We start from the raw sequence: 20068 nt of genomic DNA on the forward strand, positions 1-20068 counted from the left end.
GCAACCTGGGATAGTGGAAGATGTCCCTGCCCATGGCAAGGAATTGGAATGAGATGGTTTTTACAGTCCCTTTCAACCCAACCCATTCCATGATTCTGTGAGAATCATGACCAAAGTTTCGTCAATTTATTTTTCTTCCAAAACCCTTTTTTCTTGTTTTCTTCGTTTTGTTTTCTGTTATCCATTTGTCCTTTGCTTTTGACAAGAAAAAAAAAATGTACTCACCATGAATGGAAAGGGTCCCATTCCTCACTGCCAGGAATTTGACTCCATATGGAAATAATGGTGGAGAATGGAGGCTGCCATAGAGATAGATGTGTGCTTTGTGATGGAAAGGGGCCTCAGGGGATCCCACCTGGAGCTCTCCTCCATCAGAGACCAGGATGTAATGAGCATGCAGTTCTACAGGTCCTGGTCCAGTGAACAAGAGTTTGCCACCTGAAGACAAGAGAAGAACAAAACACAGCCATATATTCAGCCGGTCATTCTCTCACAGTCAAAGGAACTGTGAGAGGTAGGTAAACAGAGGGGTTTGCAATAAAATTAAAAGGCTAAAATATTACTGCATTCTGTGATATTTCCACCTTGCCCCATGCTTCCCCCTATGAATTTACCAACTTTTTACAGACCTGTTTAATCCAGTCCGTTTTTTGATTCTACAACAATCTGATTTCTAGACTTGAGCAAGGCCAGTCAGCCTGGGTAGACTCTGCAACCACAGTGGAAGGAAGTTGTGTTTGGAAAATCCCAATTTTAACCGACTAAGTCACTTAATGTGAAAAGGGATATTCCTACTTAATTTGTATTATGTTACTTTTTAGGTTACAACCTACTTGTGACTGGGAGAGGGTAGAGGAAACCAGCTTTGGAACATAAGAACTGGCAACTTGTTTAGATCAGTGGTTGATTTAATCCTGCAAACTCTTCCAGCTGCTGTTCGAAACCAGATGCTTCCAAATACAGCGTAAGACACGTCTCCCTCTTAGCTGGCTGTGAGTTGATCTCCCCATCCCATAAAAAGCTCATTTTAATCCCTAATTAGAGGTTAGCTTCGCCTTAAAGCATAAGGTTTCATCTCCTTGCCAACATTTTCCTCCTACCGACTATTAGCATAACTGGATAAGATTTGCTAGTAATAAAGAACTGGTCTTTGGAATCTTTGTGATATTTGGTCTCAACGACTTCTTGAAGCAATGAATTCTGTGGGTTAAATGCATAGTGAATAAAAAGCCATTTCCATGCCTTTTTTTTTTCTTGACTCAAGCTCTTCAGTTCTGTCAAATGCCTCTCTTGTTCCTGCCTAGAGTGAGCTGAAAATGCCAGTTTGTCACCTCAGGATGGTTTATTCCATTATCTCCTTTCATATCTCCTCTCCTGTGTAGGACACTGTCACTATCTTTACAGTGGGTGTGGACAGAGTGGACTCTCATTCATTTCATGGGATATGCCTTCCTAGGTCAAGCTTGTTTCCCAGGGGCTAGTAGGGAAATTCCCAAAGCCTGGAAAGTTCAGACCTTTTACAGAGGGTCTACCACGCTCCCTTTGTGTAAAGTAGCTGGTAACTGTGCCAGCTCATCCCATAGCCAGCTTGCTACTGGTGGAAGCAGTTTTTAATGGTGATCTCTCTACCTAGCACACAGTTGGCTCTCCTGCCTCACAGATTCTTCCCTGTCAAGGTGGTGAGACCGTGGCACAGGTTGCCCAGAGAAGCTGTGGCTGCACATCCCTGGAAGTGCTCAAGACCAGGCTGGATGGGACCCTGAGCAACCTGATCTAATGGAAGGTGTCTGTGCCCATGGCAGGGAGTGGAACAAGATGATCAGATGATCTTTAAGGTCCCTTCCAACCCAAACCATTCCATGATTCCATGATAATGCTACCAATCCTTAGCAAGATGAAGGGAGATCAGGCATCTGGTTTAATTGCAGAATTTAGACAAAAAGAAAAAAAAAAGAAGGAAAGAAGTTCTGATATAAAAAACAGATTAAATACTACCTTGATCATTGCTTGCCATTGCTCATATTCTGCTAATCTTGATTTCCTTTTTTTATTCTTGCATGGAGGGGCTTTCATTGTTTCATTGATTTCCTAAGTTTATAACAAAGTCTTTTAACTTAGTCGTCATTTTCTAAGCTTATAACAAAGCCAGTATTTGAATGGGGACTACCCATTAAATATTTTCTTTCCAGATTTGAATGCTTTCTACATATTTTTTAATAGAAAACACTTAATTGAAGAAAGAGATAAATCCCACATTTTCTTGCTTATAACCACTGGGAACCACAAGTTTGCTCTCACAAACACCAACACCCCCCATGTGTAAATTGTCTCTTTCCCTAGACATCCTTTTCTATGTACAAATGTATTAATGTTGAGCCTTTATATAGAGTTTTTGCAAATTATACTGCATAGATTGTGATGAACCAGAACAAATTTCAGCTTGTTTCATGTAAAACAACACAAGATATCTGACTCCAGCAGCAGTTTTAAAGTCTTTGAATGAGACTGGACCTGTTGATTTAAGAATGTGTATTCTTGAGGGAATATTTAATGTTTTCATTCTATTAGCATTATTTGGCAATAAATGGACTGCTGGTCTATCTTCCTCTTGTGATCTAATTTACCGTCCTGTTCCTTCCCATACTGAGAACAGAAATATTTATTAAATACTTTTGCCTTATAGCAGCAGTGTTAATAATTTTATCACAACAATCTATAAATGGAACTGTAAATCACTGCGATTTATTTCACTCCTAACATAAAAAAAGACATCTTCCCTAAGGTCTTTATTGACTTCCTATGCTCTGTTCCCAGTGAAATACAGTCATTTCTGTTTCCACCTCTCTTCATACAATTTTTAATGAGTATTTTAATTGCTGCCATGCTGTACCACTGAACCAGGAGGGCTGGTAGACAGTTGTCCTATCTTTTGATTGCAAAATCTGCTCTGTCTCAAACAAGATTTCCCAAGTTTCAGTCACCTTTTTCCCATTCAAAGTTTTCAAGCTGTTGATCAAAGACTTTCCATATCTTTTGTGGATTTCTGAGTGTCAGAGAAGCTTGGATGCTGCTGACTGCTCTGCTCTAGGTGCAAGTACAAGCAGTAATTCCACCACATTCCAGGAGCAGCTGGAATTCCAACAGGAACTGTGCACACCTGGCCTGCAAGTTTGACCCTTCCAGGGGGAAATCAGAGTCACTGAGGTTGGAAAAGATGTCTAAGGTCACTGAGTCCAACCATTAACCCAGCACTGTCAAGTCCACCACTAAACCATGACTCCAAGCATCATGTCCACACATTTTTTTGAACACTTCCAGGGATGGTGAGTCCACCACTGCCCTGGGAAGTCTGTTACACTGCTTGACTTCCCTTTCAGTAAAGGAATTCTTCCTAACATCCAATTTAAACCTCCACTGGTGCGACTCAAACACCAGAAGCCCTTATTTTAGGAAGAAAATCTTCCCTGTGGTGCTGGTGAGGAACTAGAACAGGTTGCCCAGAGAAGCTGTGGCTGTCCCACCCCTGGACATGTTCAAGGCCAGCTTGGATAGGGCTTTAAGCAACCCAGTTTAGTTTAAGGAGTCCTATCCACAGCAGGGGGGTTGGAACAAGATGGTTTTAAAGGTTCCTTCCAACCAAACCATTCTATGATTGTGGGATTCACTGTATGAGACTCTTTTGCTTTCCCTTAGAAGCAGCAGTCAGACCCAGCATGTAACCCTAGAAAATGGACAGATGAGCTACACTTATGGTCACTCCACAATGCCACTGTCCCCTGCCTCTTTGCAAAGCTTCTGAAAACCTCCCAGGACAAATCCAAATGGTGCTCAGTCTTTGGGAGATAATGCAGAGAAAAAAGTAAAGTTCAACTGCTGAGGATAAAAGAAGAGCAGCACCACAAAACAGAAAAGAAAGCGTTAGGAAGGACTCATTTAACCATTTATCAAGTCTATGTGTAAAACAAACTCTGGCCAAACTTACAAATTCTTCTGTCCAAAAATTGCATATTGTCCCACTAACCCTCTGTGGGTTTTTTTGGGTCTGAATAAATATACAGTTTCTGCTTTACAAGGTTGTCTTCCCCTTTTTCTAAAAAGAAAATAAAAGTTACGCTTCCTTCTTTTATTGCACTTGACCCCTTCTCTGAAAGCAGAAAGCAGGAATATTGCTCAACGAAGCCTTTGGCTGTGACCCTCAAATTGTTTGTTATGGCTGTGCAGGAAAGCAAAGTCCTACACATGACCTTGAGGGTGATTTTATAAAAATCAATCAACCACTGTTATGATGGCCTCCCCACCAAGCAAAATAAATACAATTAAGCCCATAATCACTTCTGTACAGTAATGTGCAAATTCAATGGGTCTCTTTAGGTGGAGTGAGGGAGAGAGGGGAGAAATATGTTGAGGCTATTTGATACTTTGTGAGAACATCAGAAGCACCATTCTTCTCAATTAACCCAGCAATTAGCCTCCACCTCTGCACGAACAGAAAAGAAATCTTTCTTTATCTGTCTTTACCAAAAGGAAAAAAAAAGGAGGAAAAGAAAGAAAAAAAAACCAACAAGGCAATTCCATCTGTCCCACAGGAGGGGAGAAGTGGCCAGACCAAATAATTAAAAAAAAATAAATATTAAAGAAAACAAACCTGATAATAAGGTGGGAGGTTTAATTTGCTGAAAGGATAATTACAACACCACCGGTTTTGTGAAAAGAGATTTACCTCCTGAAGTCCTTGGGAAATGGTGGAGGACATGCTCAAAAGTAAAGGGCTTGGAAAGGGAATGTTTTAACAATTCTCTCTGTCAAGTGTCCTGGACTGACTCATGCAATGCCACAGCTCAGGTATCCAAAACATTAACTATGACAAGAGGCTGCATTATGCACTTCTGAATACAAAAAAAAGGATAATGACAGAGTAGAGGATTGGGAGGAGTAGAGGTGTGGGGAGTTTCTTCTTGCCTCTGTCATGAAGAATCACACTGGCAGACATAGCAGCTTATATCCCTTCTCAAAAAACTAATTTTAAATAAAAAAATAATTCTAATATAGATATTCTCATAATGCATAAAAACAATGTCATTATTCCTCATTTAGGTTGTGATGCAGACTGTTCTAGAGATTTCCTGAAACTGGAGAGAAGCAAAGACCCCATTCCAAAGTATAGCTTTAATTTGGAGACCTTTTCTATTACAATCTTTTGAGGCCACACTTTGCATTCACTGTCAATATTTTTCCTAATGAACAGCTCATTAGGGAGCTGGGATAAAAGTAACATGTTTATATTTAGTTCTACTTCAGACATTCAGTTCCACTTCATATTTGATTTAATTCCACTTATTTATGTAAAGCTGAATACAGTATTAAAGCAAGCAAACTACAAGAATAGTGCTGGATAGTCTCAAGGTTTTTTTTCAATAATCAAGTGGTAGAAGAGTATCAACAAAATGGTCTTATATATCACTACTGTGTCATAATCTTCAATTAACAGGAAATTTCCTCTGCATGGAAGGGGATTTGCAGATTGAAAGCTCATCCCCTCACCTAGACTGCTCCTTCCCATCACAGGGGAGATCTGCTCTGGTTGTTCCATGACCATGAATAACATCCCCACAGCCTTCAGCTTGCCCTTACCAGCTCCTCTCACTTGGTGTTTCACATGACAAAGCCACAGAACCTCCCATGAGACAGGCTCAGGCTCAGAAGTTCTATTCCTGGCCAGCATCCCTGAGTGGCAAACAGCAGGATGCCACTGCCAGAGCTGGAATAGCTTTGCTTGATCCTGTAAAACTGCAAGGCTGCAGTGTGCTGGCAGCCCTCTCACTGCTCATTCTTCTGCTCCAAGGGTGTCCCTGGTGGGGCCTCCAAGCAGGAAAAAAAAAAATCCCAAAGCAACTAAAATCTTGCTGTGTACAGAAAGAGGAAAACAGAGTTTATGAGCTTTAAAAAAGACAATTAATTATTTCATGGATCTGTCACCTGCCCCCTGTTGACATGCTCATTGGACATTCCAATGAGCCAGCAAAGTTGTTTGCTGGTTGGACCATGGCTGAACAAGATGCAAAGGGGAATTCTGTGATATTGGCCCCATCCAAAAGGCTGCTCGAACCAAGAGTCCAAAATTCATCCTGTACCTCCCTCAAAATATTCCTCCATGTTCACAGCACACAGGTACAGATCCCGGATGAGCTCTGAATTCAAATGCTTACATATTTCCACCAGCACATCACTAACATACTTACAAGTTAAGCTTTTATTTCAGCATCTTGTTGGATGGAGGCCTTAATCTGTTCCTGGGAGAGGAACCAGCAGCTGCTTCAGTACTCTCAGACAGAATTCATCTCCCCAGCCTGACAAGCCTTTGTTTTTTGGCTTGCTGTACTCACAGCCATCTGTTCAGATGGCACGTGCTCCCTTGGAAGCTGGTGAGGCTTTTCCCTTAGGACTCAGGAGTCAGGCAGAGGCAATTCAGATTGGCAGCCCAGAAGGTGCTGCCATGGGTGTGTCTCCTTCAAAGAACTCCTTCCATTTCTTCAGCTCTCAGCTGGCCTTTGAGATACTTAGCAACACCTTTGATGGATTTGGAAGAGGAGAGCTGGCTTGGTAAGAAAGAGGTGTGGACACTCCAGGGTGGCTTCTAGCTCACCTGACATCATCTGGGACCTAACTGAGGAGATTCCAGGTGCGCCTTGTGAAGGCACCAGGTAAACACCACCCATAGAGGTATGATGAAAACAAAGGCCCTTGGGACTTGTTGTTTCAAGTCCCCAAATGACAGACATTCAATAAATGCACATCTGGAAATTCTCCCCTGTGAGGGTGGGGAGGCCCTGGCACAGGGTGCCCAGAGAAGCTGTGGCTGCCCCTGGATCCCTGGCAGTGTCCAAGACCAGGTTGGACAGGGCTTGGAGCAACTGGGGATAGTGGAAGGTGTCCCTGCCCATGGCAGGGGGTGGAACAAGATGAGATTCAGGGTCCCTTCCAACCCAACCAGTCTATGATTTTGTGACTCCCTCCTTCCATGACAGTGATTAGAGGAAGGAGTTGGTGCTGCCTCAGGTTTCTGCTCAGTCTGTGCCAGAGCTGTGTTCAGTTCCTTGGCCAGGATTAGCTTCCACAGATCTGCTCATCATGCAACATCCCAGAGGAGTCTCAAGAGCTGCTGAAGTTGCAGCAAATCAATTTATTTGGCAAGTGAGAGCCCTGGGAGTCCAACATACATCCTGTAAGCCCATCTGGAACATAATGGCAAAAGAAACCTGCAGCCTTCACCCAAACATGAACCAGGGTTTGCAGCTGGGGGAAGATGGGAAAAGACCCACACCTTAAATTGCTACTGATTCAGGACCTTAGAACCCTTACTCCAGGGTTGCACACTACTGGCTAACACTGAATCCCTGCAGAAAAACATACTGAAAAATAAAGAACTGATGCCTTTCACTGGTTTGCCATGAAAAAAGATAGGATTTTAAAGCTCTAAGACTGATTATTGACGTCTCACCATAACAATGTAGGAAAATATCACACAGTGACAGAGAGAAATAGAGCTGACTTTTCTTCCTTTTAAATCTCAATTAAAAAATACATTGGATGAAATTTCCCATTAGCTGGTACTATTTGTACATCCCATGTTCTTTCTTTAATTAAAAAACATGCTTATTGCAATACTGCCAGAATCGTTTTTACGGTATTTTAATTGTAATGTCTCTGCCTGATTAAAAAAAGAAAATATGAACTGGAAAATGCCTGGAAAAAAAAAAAAAAAAAAGGATCACAATGCATATCTCAAATGGATTGTTCAAAATGGCACAGGAAACACCATGGCAGGAGCAGGTTCCAAGTGTGCCTACTGACAAGGGATTTAAAAATGAGTTTAAGGACTAGTTGATGCCATAGACAAGAAAACAGAGGGAAAAGCTTTTTCCTTCTTTCACTGAATTAAAACCCAATATTTATCAGCAGTGACTGAAGGGAGGTTACTTGACAACTATTGAAGTCAGTGTATCAGTGAATATTTGATGCTTGTTGCTAATGGCATCAAAGGCGAGGAAAAGACAAGCAAAATCAATATCTGTGTTTTCCCGACTCCGAGATTTACTCAAAGGATTCATTCTGGCCACAGTCTGATCAAAGCATGGATTACAAGAAATTCAAAATATTCACAGAGTCAGAGAATCAAAGAAAAACTGCACGTGGCACTCAGTGCTCTGGTCTAGTTGACAAGGTGGTGTTTGGTCAAAGGTTGGACTCCATGATCTTGGAGATCTTTTCCAACCTAAATGATGCTTTAAGTGAAATTGAGGCTTTCCCACTATAAGGATCAAAGCAATCTTCTCCCTTATGCCTGCAAGAGTGGCCACCTCAAACCTGCCATTGCAAGTGCAACAGCCCAGGTGGGGATCTTCAATTCCACCGGAGCGTACTGGCAGTGTCACCCCAAAATTCATCTCCAAGGAACTCCTGAAAGACCAGACAGCTTCTTTTTTTTGGTCTCCAGACCTCCCTAGACCACTATAATTTCAAAGAAAGGCAACAACACGTCTGAGGTATCATCCCATCAAACACAAAGAAGTTCCTCCAGCCTAAGAGCCGCACAAAGGAAATTTCCATCTGTCCTGGGTTATCATAAATATTTCCATACTTGTGATGCCGGGATTACAAAAATAACTGCAATCTGCTGAACATACAGAATTATCTACAGTCTGTCTATCTTGTATCTCTTCCCCAATCAGTCTTGTCTGAGCCGTTTCACAGCCTGACTATTAAACTTTCCACTCTCGATATCCACGTGTTCATGCTCTGCTTGTTGAGGAGGAGGGAGAAACTGCTGAGCCCTTGTTGCAGTGAGCAGAACCCAGCTGCCTAATCCTATTTTCCTATTGTTCTGACCTCCAGATCTTCTGCCCAGACAGTCTGGTCATTCCCAGAACCACTATGTATTTGGAGCTATATGTTAATACAGACAAAGAAGGGTCACTTTAAGGGTGCATGTTAAATTGGTGTCCTTGTTCTAACACTCCTTTAAATAACTCCTGCAATGCTGAAATCATCAAAAGGAGACAACACAGAGCAGTATTCAAAATCCTCGTGGTGTCTTAAAAGAAGGTTAATTTCAAGAAATGGGCCTGTAAATTTGTGTTGGGTTTGCTGGATACAGCACCAGAAAATGGGCAGTGTAGCAGCAGTGGATTCAGTAGCATTACAGGGGTTTTTTCATCCACAAAGCCTTTTATTTTCAGCTTAAGAGTGCACAGACAGCCTGATGCTGAGTCATGAAAGACAAAGGGAGTAGAGCTACAATTCAATCCCATTCTCCAGCACTTACTAAGAAAAACTCTCCAGGTAGAATAGGAATGGGATGTTTCAGTCAAAGGACAGATTTCCACCAACCCTAGGGGTTAGGAGTTTACTGCCATGCCCATCTTGCACCTGGGGAAAGTGCTTGATTATTTGATGTGCTCATGGAGTTGGGAGCTGCTGCTCTGAGGTATCACCTGTGATTCAGTTTGAGATGGGTGTCTATAATTCCTAAGATGAACAAGTCTTTGGTGACATGTGTTTCTATCAATACAGGACCCCAAACAGCTCCCTTGAGCAGGACAACTTAAAAAAAGGGAAGGTGAAGAAAGATAAATCTCGGCCTTATTTCAGAGTAGATCTTGGCATGTCTTGATTCCAAATCTAACCAAGGGCAAACAGCCAGAGAACCCATGGAAGTGGGAGTGGATGCAACAGGCAACTTCACAAAGCTCAGATAAAAAATTCCCATGCAGGTTACTGTTTCTAAAGTGTTTGGTTACTCTGTTTGCTACAAAACATTGGAGAATATAATCACATCTGGAATATTCTAATGCTGCTTTTCTAACTAAATTGACATTATAAACCAGGCTTCTTGGAAAACACGATAAAGAGGAGGAATGATTTGAATGTCAGATGAGACAAAGCCATAAAGATACTACTCCAGACTTCATTAAATTCAATCAGCTTCATGAGTGCTGACTCATAGATCAAATGAGCCTTTGAACAGGTCCAAAGTTCAGAGGGTTTCTGCTCCAATATTGTGCCCCAGTTCTGCACAAAGTCAGTGACTGAGCCCCAAAATCTTCATCCAGATTTGCAGCCAAAAGGAATCTGGTGTTCTGACCTGTCTCCTCTAAAGTATGTCATAATCACAATGAATCTAAAAAGAATCTTGAATCACAGATTTAAGATTTTCACTGGGGAAAAAAGTTGTACCAAAGTGTTTCACCTTTTTTTAATCTCAAATTCTCAGCTGATTTTTAATTTTGTTTTTAAGCAGGAATGATGTCTCGTAGCAATTCTTGAAAACCTCTGAACACAGACGGAGCAAATTCAATCAGTTTTGGAAATGTTCTCATGATAGGGATGAACTTGCAAAGCTTTATCTTTATGGAACTATCATTCAAATTTAAATTTAAAAATAACTCAAATGCATGAGTTTCACCATCATGTCAATGAAAAACTAGTACCTTTAATATCATTTTAGTATAAAAGCAATTTTATCATCAAAGATCCAAGTTTTTACACATATAAAAACTCCTGTTTTCATGTTTTGAGCTCTCTTTCAGCAGAGGCTTAACTTTGAGCAAGCGCTTTCACCAGCACAACTTATTCCCTTAATACCAGGCACGTGTACAGCAGTTTCCACAACCAGGACCTAGCTTCCAGGGGGGAATATTTCTGGCATGGAATTACGAGTCCTTTGAATTCTTACTTTGACACCCACAGAGATGTCTCACACTTATTCTGGGTCTATGTATGGCTACCTAAATCTGGCAGATCCAGGGCTTCCCATCATAACCATGCTCAGTTATTTACCTACTGCCCACCAGCTGTGCTCTAGGATTTTGGATTATTTAGGGCATTCGACAGCTGTGACCTGCAATTCTGTAACGCCATTGATTTTGTAAAGGTTTGTGACACACCTTCCTCAAAGATGCTGATCAGAACAGAGGTGATTATTGTTACCAGCAGTGCCATTATCACTGAACACTGCACGGGGGAGAAGCAATTTTGGCTGGGGAAAGAAAAAAGGGTAAAAAAGGCCTTTTTGCTTATATTGTCATTATGCCTCAAAGAGCATAAACAATTGCTTCTGCACACAGAATAATTAAATTCTTGCCCTGTCCCCCATCACTGCCCCCTTGCATCTACTGAGAGCAGGCTCAGCCTGAACAACCAGGTGTCTCCTCTGATGCTGGAGCTGGGGAATGGAAGGAGAGATCAGGGCCGTGAGAAACCCCAGCCCTGGAAGAAGAAGAGCACCGAACCCCCCCTCCTGCAGACCTTTGAGATGCAGCAGGTTGAGGACGCTCGTGGTGGTCCCCAAAAGCAGGGTCCGGCCTTCTTCTATCGTGACGTTATCGCCATCTCGCGGCTGGTGGCCAGCAGGCCAGCTGGAGTCCTCGTCCCACCGGCCACAGAACTGGAGGGCAAGCTGGAAAGAGAAAGAACCAGAGAAGTTCAGAGCTCACCCCATTCCCACCTTTCCAGAAGTCAGTTTGCTCAGAGAACAGTGGAGGAGATGCCAGTCCCATGTCCAGCGTGGCACTGGCATCTCCTCCACGGTGTTCTGGGCAAGCTCACTTCCAGAGGGATCCTGGGTAAGGCAAAGGAGTAGAGAGATATTGGCATTGGAGAGGTCCTTGGCCTTCAGGAATGCCTGTCACAATTTGGGGTTGCCTCTTGTGTCATTCTGGTCTGGGGAATGAGGGGTCTGCTGCAGGTCTGGCTGCGGACCGACCACAGGTTTCCTGGCGTGTGTCTCTCTCTGCCTCCCAAAAAGCAGAACTGCACTGCTGTTTCCTGGCAATGTCATAAAAATAGCCCGAAGAGCTTAGAATTAAAACATCCTGCTGGATGGGCAGTATGTTGCTTTAGAGCTTTTTTTTTTTCAAAGGCTCTCCTGCCGCTCATCCGCATTTAGACAGACATTCCTCCTCTCAAATACCTTTTTAGCTTTCTCAGCTTATCCAGTGTTATTATTGCCTCTGCTTTGAGGGTGAGCACAGCAGTTCCAAATAAAGCCCTGAATAACTTGAAAACTGCTAATAGACTGTCTCATGGTGTGCAGAATGGTAAAATTATGCCTGATTTTAAAGATTCCTCCTCACCTCTAAACTTCAAGCATGTACTTTGCAGTGAAGGTTTTATAGAATCACAGAATTGTTTGGGCTGGAACCATTTCATTCCAGCCCCACTGCCATGGGCAGTGACACCTCCCACTAGACCAGATTGTTTAGGGCCCTGATGGTGAATTTCTTGAAGAATCTGTGAATATTTTTGCCTGGACACATGCAGAAGTGTGGACATAGACATCCAAAACATATTATTTAGTCTCATATGTGAACCAGGAAGAACATCCTCAACTCATCTGAGGTGGGGGCGGGGGGAACCAGACATGGAAATATTTGTGGTCCTCACTGGGCTGTGCTAATCCGAAACAGCAGTGGAAAGAATAACCTCAAGACAAAAGCAAAACAGAGTTACTCTATTTTCAAACAGAGCACATCGAGTGCATTAAAGCTTTTGCTCAGGAGTTGCAGCTGAGGTGAATCAATAATGGGGGTGTTATGATCATTATTCTCTTTTACTCTGCTGTTGTCAGGTTAAGCTTTATGTGCCTGATGTTTTATAGAATATTTCCCATAGTGCTGTCCCTGAGCAACCTGGTTCAGTGGAAAGTGTCACTGCCCATGGACCTTAAGATGAGCTTTCAGGTCTTTCCAACCCAAACCATCCTGTCATTCTATGATTCTAATTATTTACACCAGGGAATGGGTGAGGGTTCCCAGGCTAAATGTTACACCTGGTTGATATCCACACTGGCTGGATGCTGGGGTTTTATATGACCCATTCTATGATTTCTCTACAAATGGAATTAACTTGGTTCAGTTCAGACTGAAGCCTGGGACTGCATTAATGCGCATGCAGTGAAAAATTCTTGGGAGCTAAAACCCTCATGTCAGGAGCAAACCACTTCATCATTACAGAAGTAAAATTACTCCAGAGTTGCTAAGTGTAGTAGGACAAGTTTAATTTTCATTAGTTGCAAACACGTATTTATATAATTCAGAGATTTAGGACAAGTTTCCAGCTGAAAGGGTAGATGCCTTTACCCACTATCTTTCTAGTAAGGTTGTGAATTACTCTTCAGTGACAATGCTATGAAGCAGGTTGCATAAAATATACAACAGATCCACTGAAAAACAGCTAATTAAACTTGTTTTTATCTCAGAGGAGGGGACAGTTCATAGAAAGGTGCATACACTGCTTATCAAGCCAACAGTAGCACAAAATTACAAATTCCATAAACTCCTGTCTGGAACAAATGCTGCCAATGCCACCAGCAAAACACTGGATGATGCAGCTGTGAAATGGTGGCATCCACTGGAACACTTGGTTGAGAAGGTTTGCTGAATGCCTTTAAGTCACTCTGACATCACTCTGACCCTCTGAAGCCACTTAGTCCTGCAACTAACTGTAATGGGCAAGCAGGGTGTAAGGAATGTACCAGACCTTCTTCCTAGCACCACGTGATAGCACTTAGTGAGCTGTTGATAGAAGTCTTGCAAGAGTTAAGAAGAATAAATTCCTCTCCTGAATTGGACTTTTTTTCTTTTAAGATGGCAACTAAAGATTCCTAACTAGAAAACAATTTAGTTCTTCATTTAAGCTTCTCTCTACCTAACATCAGTGTTTGAGCTATTCTTGATTGGTTTCTGCTGTCACTTCTTAGAGGCCTCAATACCTGTTCAGTTCTACCAACTCCATCTGGAACAAAAGTCTCAGTATTCATACATGACAGTGCAATCACAGAATCCCAGAATGGTTTGGGTTAGAAGGGACCTTAAAGATCATCTCATTCCACCCCCTGCCATAGGCACGGACATCTTTCATGTTTCTGGAGGATCAGATTCCTCCAAGCCACATCCAACCTGGCCTTGGAAACTCCCAGGGATGGGGCAGCCACAGCTTCTCTGGGAAACCTGTGCCAGGGCCTCACCACCCTCACAGAGGGATAAAATTAGTTAATCAAGGTCATAAAATTCTCTTTTTCCACCCAGTCCATACCTAAAGGTTTCCAGTTAGAAAATGACTGGCTTAGTCCACCGTCAGGCACATACCTGCCTCTGTGTCTTTCAAGTGATTTCTGATTTGTGCATTTTTTTCTTCATAAATAAAATTAAACAGATGAACATCAGCTAATAACACAAGACCAAGAGCTGTTTATAAGCACTTTTACTACCCTTCCCTTACCATGGAGAGAATAAATCCAAAGAATCTGTTTTAGGAGGAGAAAAGGAGGTTTGGTCAAGGAACATATTTTAAATTACCACAGCACAGAGGAAGGTACAGGGGGGTTAGAGAGAAGGCAGCTGTGTAGGGATTGAGGAAAGACATCAAACAATTTTGTTTGGTGACCCTTCTCTTGCAATCCTGCACCCTTCCCTAAGATGAAAGAGCAACTCCTTAAGACTTTTGAGAGAAGAGGGTGTGGTCTAATGCAAGTTTAGTGAAACGGCCACCTGCCCTGAATCACCTCAGCGAAGTACAGCCTTCCTCGACTTTGTGAATCCCAAAGGATTACCCTCCCTGTTTCCTGGGAGAAAAGCACAGTTCAATCTCCAGCTGCAACAGAATTCTTAAGTTCCTTTGCTGAATGGCGGCGGTGTTTACATCCAGTTCCATTTCAGCAGCCCATGGTACAATACCATGAACTAACACATAAAATAATTGCATACCTCTCAAGAAGCAGGGCGGGTGGCAGAGTCACAATTCTAGGAACCCATGCTCTTCCCTGGCCCTTCTGGTTTCCCTGCTGTCTTGTCTAGTTGATCTGTTATCCATGTGGAACTGGTTGTATCCCTCAATGACCCTACAGACACCAAATGCCACCATCTCTGTGTGCTAAGGGTGACATGGGGGGCTCTGCAGCCCTGCAGGCTGAGCATGCTCTTGCGACCACAGGAATGGACCCACTAACCTGAGACCCCAAAGAAAAAACACTGAGACAATCATTTCCTCTCTTAAAGAACTGTATGGCCATGTCCTAAACATCTTCATCACGCAGAAACTCCAGTGCCTTTCCCTCTGCCTGCAGCTGAGCACGATAAAAACATCCCTCTCACTAGTTTTTTTTGAGACAAGCAAAACTCTTTCCATTTTCTTCCCCTGCCTGGCACCCTGTATTTGACCTCTGGTGTTTAATTGAAATACTTCCCAGTAAGCCTGAAGAGCAGCAGTAGCTGCAAGTGCCAGGGCTGCAGCTGAGTGCCCACCCCACGTGTGCTTGTTGAATGAACCAGGAGGAACCTACAGAGCCAAGGAAAGCTGAGTGTCAGCCACTGGTGCTGAACATTTCCTCCTGTGCTTTTTCCATCTTCAGGAAAAATGGCAGGGAGTTTGAGAGTCAGGATGGGAGAAAGAGGAGCTGGCATAAAACAAACCCTGAGTGGTGAAGCTGGAGCTTGCTTGTGGCAGCTGCTGCAGTGAGGTGGCAGCTCCATGCTCTGGCTTCAGTGTGTACCAGAGCTGGAAAGATGATTTGGAGGAAACAGAGCTTATGAGACCATTGCATCTCTGCAGCCATCTGTGTCACTGCCACAGCTCACACGTGAATGTGGCCAATTTCAGTGAGGTTTAACAGGAGGAGCAAGACCACAAAGATGCTGCAGTCCTGCAAGGTTTGTGACAACCAGTAGATAAATTGGGGCATGAGTCTCTTCCAGTTGTATATTTTATACAATTTAATGAGTTAAATAAGCAATTATAACCCAAACTGAACATGTAAAATCATCCACCAAACTGTTGCACGGTGTGCCCCCACATCACACATTGATAGGAAACCCACAGTGGCAACATTTCATATTTTGAATCTGGCATAGCAGATGACACAAACTCAGCAGGGAACCAAACTGCAAAATATGGGCAGAAACCTTCTGTGGGTGGGAAATCACCAGCACTGGGAATCCCTAAGAAACCCCAGTTGTTCTTCCTGGAGCACCAAAGAGCAGAAGGAGAAGGGAATGGATCTGACCTGAAAATTCAATAAACAGAGTCCTGCAAGTGCTTTCCAACTCTGACATCCATTTGGAGTGTGTCATGCATACAGCAAATTTTATTTGCTAGGAGAAGGTTCTTTACCCAGAGGGAATTTGGGCACTGGAACAGTTTCCCCAGGTCAGAGCCCCAAGTCTGAGGGAGTTCAGAAGCATTTGGACAAAGCTCTCAGGCATGTGAGGGGATTTTTGGGGTGTCCTGTGAGAGCCAGGAGTTCTACTCAATGATCCTTGCAGGTCCCTTCCAGCTTAGAATATTCTAGGATTCTATGCACAACTCATATCAAGTCCAAACCTTGTGTACCAGGCCCATAGCTTGTTATAACACAGGTTAGTTTTGGGGGGGTATCAACTCCTTCCCAATCACATCTCTCAAATAATTTATTATGTAAAAGTAAAATAACACTTTCATAGCATACAATAAAAGATACACAGTCTCCTTGCAGTTCAGCATCTTACCCCCTTCCTGCCTACTGCACCTTCTTCTTTCATTTTTCAGGTAGATTTCTTTCCATTTTATGTGTTTTAGCTGCTGCTGTTGTCAGCCAGGCTGGGGTTGCCTTTCTGTCAGCCTTTGGGGACACAATCTCTCAGTATCAGTTTCTCAGCTTGTGCCTGTAACTACCAGGGCTCAGAAACAGCAGCAGCGACTGCAACAAATGAATAAATAGCAGTGATAAACTTGTAATTCCTACCCAGGCTGGTAAACAATTCACAAATGGGAAGGATACGAGAACACAAGGTTTGGGCTTAAAAGGGTTGAGAAACTCCTGTTTGGACACAGTGTAGATCATTTGATCACACTTTGGAGTAACTTTACAATTTAAGTGGGGTTTGCTTACAGTACAGCCCCAAAAAAAGAATTGCAACAACAGTTAACAGGCACAAAGACAAGAGCTTTCATCCTCTGACCAGAAAAGAAATTTTAAAACCAAACCAAGAAGCAGTTATGTAGTTAAACACAGACCTGCTTCCTGCTGGGCTCAATATTCTCCCTTCTTCCCTAGATTTTAAAGCAAAATTCGTTACTGTGAGGCCCTGGCACAGATTTCCCAGAGGAGCTGAGGCTGCTCCATCCCTGGAAGTGTTCCAGGCTGGGTTGGATTAGGCTTGGAGCAACCTGGGATAGTGGGAGATGTCCCTACCCATAGCAGGGGAGTTGGAAGAATACATTCTTTGACGTCACTCCCAACCCAAACCATTCCATGATTCCAGGCTGTGTGTTACAGCTGAGGGTTAGCTGTGTCATGGCCAGAGGGAGAAACCTGAAATCAGGAGGGTTTTCCCACCAACTCCACCCCCAGCAGACAGTTTTATCCTTTCCCCCAGACCCAGCTGATAGGACCTGGAGCAGAGCGTGGTTCCTGCAATCTTTAGCAGGAGGAAGTTTCCCTTGTCCCAGCGAGCACATCCATGAATGATCAAAGGTTTGGAATGCTGCCCACACAGCAGAGATTGACACCCACGAGAGCAGCCTTTCCTTGGTGCTGACAGATTGCCATTTAACCAGCGAGTACGGAGAGCAAGTGTTCCTGTCCTCAGTCACCACGGAGAGACAAGGTTAACATTCCAAGTGATGGAGTGCAGCGCAGATTTCCCCACGCCACAGACCCGGGACTGCACACCACGTTTGAAAACACTTTAATTTCAGTGATGGATACAGGGAGCTCACTTTCCAGGCTGTGAACTCTTGACAGCTCCTCGGTTTAATACACCAGGAAAAGATTTACACCCCCTCACCCAACTCCCATCCACCTGAAGGAAAGAAAAACATGTATTTGGAGGAGACAAAAGAGGAGGGGAGGTATTTTATTATACTAGATGTCTTTTACAAGGGAAGTGTTTTCAGCCATCTGCTCTAATTATTCCTCCTGTATTGGCCACCATCTTCATGCAACAATAGGAATAATTATCTCCTCAAGGGCAGAAAAAAAATATTTACAGAAACAAACAAAAGTTGATTATCTTTAGCTCCTAGGGAAAAAAAGAAACAAGCTACTTCTTAATGAAGGAGCAATTAGGAAGGTGGGTAGAACATCTATAATTAAACCAGACAAATTGGTCCAGGCTCCTCCCTCCTACACATACTTGAAAGGGATGCAAATACAAGTCATTTGCTACAGTCAGTAGAATTAACAAGCAAAATGCTGCCCAGTGCCCAAAGAAGCTGAACCTGTCTCTTGGCATCAGTCCCTGCCTCTCCTGCTTGTCACACCTCTAACCCTTTGCCAAATTAACTGAAAAATACTCACCACAACTGAAAAGCAATGGAATTTCAATTGGCATGGGGAGGTCTTCCTCTGTATGACAGCATCCCCGAGACAGTTACAGGATTCTCATTCATCCTGTTGGTTAAGAACAGCCTCCTGCCTGCACTTCACCACTCAGTGTAAAAGAAAGTGCTTTTTCTACATAAACCAAAACCAGAGGAGTTTTCCAATTGTCTTTTTATTCCCTGCAGTGTATAAGAATTTTGTTCACCGAGAGAATAAAGGTATATATACAGCTTTGTGGGAGGGGTCATCCCAAAGAGAACAGAAAATATCTTATACTGTGCAAAAACAAGTATAAAGCAGCAAGAAAAAATATTCTCTCTACTAAGAGCACAATGCAATGCCTCATTTTGTAGCCAAATATATGGACTTGGACTTAGAAAAAAGAAATTAGTTGAATTTAACTGTCTGTGCTATAAAATCAATGAATGGCCAGACTGAAGCTGGTCAAGGAACAGGCTGAAGTGGTGGGATCGTGGACGTGTTCAAAAAATGCATAGATGTGGCACTTGGGGCCATGGTTTAGTGGTGGACCTGGCAGTGCTGGGGAAATGGACATGATGATCTTGGAGATCTTTTCCAACATAAATAATTCTATGATTTTTAAGACTGAAGTTCCCAAGACTTCTCCAAGCAGTCTCAGGACAAAGGGCACCACTTAATGCTCATTACAGGTGCAAACAACTACCAGGAAAGAGCTGCAAAGCAGCACAATGGGAACACTTCTTTAGGGAATTTCCCCCCATGTCAAAAAGACCAATTTTCACTATAAAAAAAAAAAAGGAAACAAGCCAGATTAGAAGAATTACCATTATTTGCAAGGATTCTCTTGACTATCCAGCAATACCAGAGAAGCTGCCTTCAAATATTTAAGTAGCCTATACTGAGTTTCTTTGGAAATCAGAGTGCCAAAGCAGTCTAGTGGATCCTACAATGTGCTCAGCAACACTTTAAAGGACTTTTATTCATGTGCACATCACTACAGTTCTCCAAATTTGCCATTGATCGAGGCATTTCCAAGCTGGATGTGAGGGAGAAGAAAGCAAGAGAGAAAGGAGAATCTCTGGAAAAGTTTGAAATGGAAAATCTAATTCCATCCTCTCAGGGAAAGCACCGCATTCACCTTTATCCCTTCTGTTTCATCAAATCAGGGAATATCCAGAGTTGGAAGGGTTCCACAAGGATCACTGAGTCCTGGCCCTGCTCAGGACACCCCAAAAATCCCTTCCATGGGTAACCTGAGCAGACACCAGTAACCAAACTGGGCACAAAGGTAGAGAGATAATGGGACCATCTTCTTCCGGTTTCGGAAACAAATGTTTCCAATAATGGCAGAAATTTTTGTGCTCAAGTCACAAATCACTAAGAAAATAACCTTAGACAATTAAAAAAACAAACAAACAAACAAACAAATAAACAAATAACACCACCCCCCAAAAAAAAAAACAAACAAAAAAAACAAACAAAAAAAAACAAACAAAAAACCCCAAAAAATTAGTTATTTATGCCAAAAGACAACATTATCCCCAAGAAGAGTGGAAGGAACTGTAGCTATGAATAAACCACAGATGGAAAAGAGCAGAATGTTTCTGAATACACCTGCACAGAGAGTCTGTAATAGGTTTCCAGAGAGAGTAGGAGAGCAAGCTCGGTTTTCCCTAACAACTTAGCATTCTTGACATGACTGCCTGGGACAGAACAAGCCTGGAACAAACC

The 20068-nt window shown here is 42.8% G+C and overlaps 1 protein-coding gene across 12 annotated transcripts in view; it reads right to left on the reverse strand.

Moving 5' to 3' along the window:
• Positions 1-20068, reverse strand: part of PKHD1 (PKHD1 ciliary IPT domain containing fibrocystin/polyductin) — a 252139-nt gene that overhangs the window by 163427 nt on the left and 68644 nt on the right. For all 12 annotated transcript variants that reach the window (XM_069011802.1, XM_069011801.1, XM_069011797.1 and 9 more), the window contains 2 exons: positions 11305-11455; positions 226-438 (listed from right to left, as the gene is read on the reverse strand). In XM_069011802.1, the coding sequence (XP_068867903.1) occupies positions 226-438; positions 11305-11455 (364 nt within the window). The remainder of the gene's footprint in view (positions 1-225; positions 439-11304; positions 11456-20068) is intronic.

This window comes from Aphelocoma coerulescens, chromosome 3 (assembly GCF_041296385.1).
Source record: "Aphelocoma coerulescens isolate FSJ_1873_10779 chromosome 3, UR_Acoe_1.0, whole genome shotgun sequence".
In the NCBI taxonomy this organism is placed as follows: domain Eukaryota; kingdom Metazoa; phylum Chordata; class Aves; order Passeriformes; family Corvidae; genus Aphelocoma; species Aphelocoma coerulescens.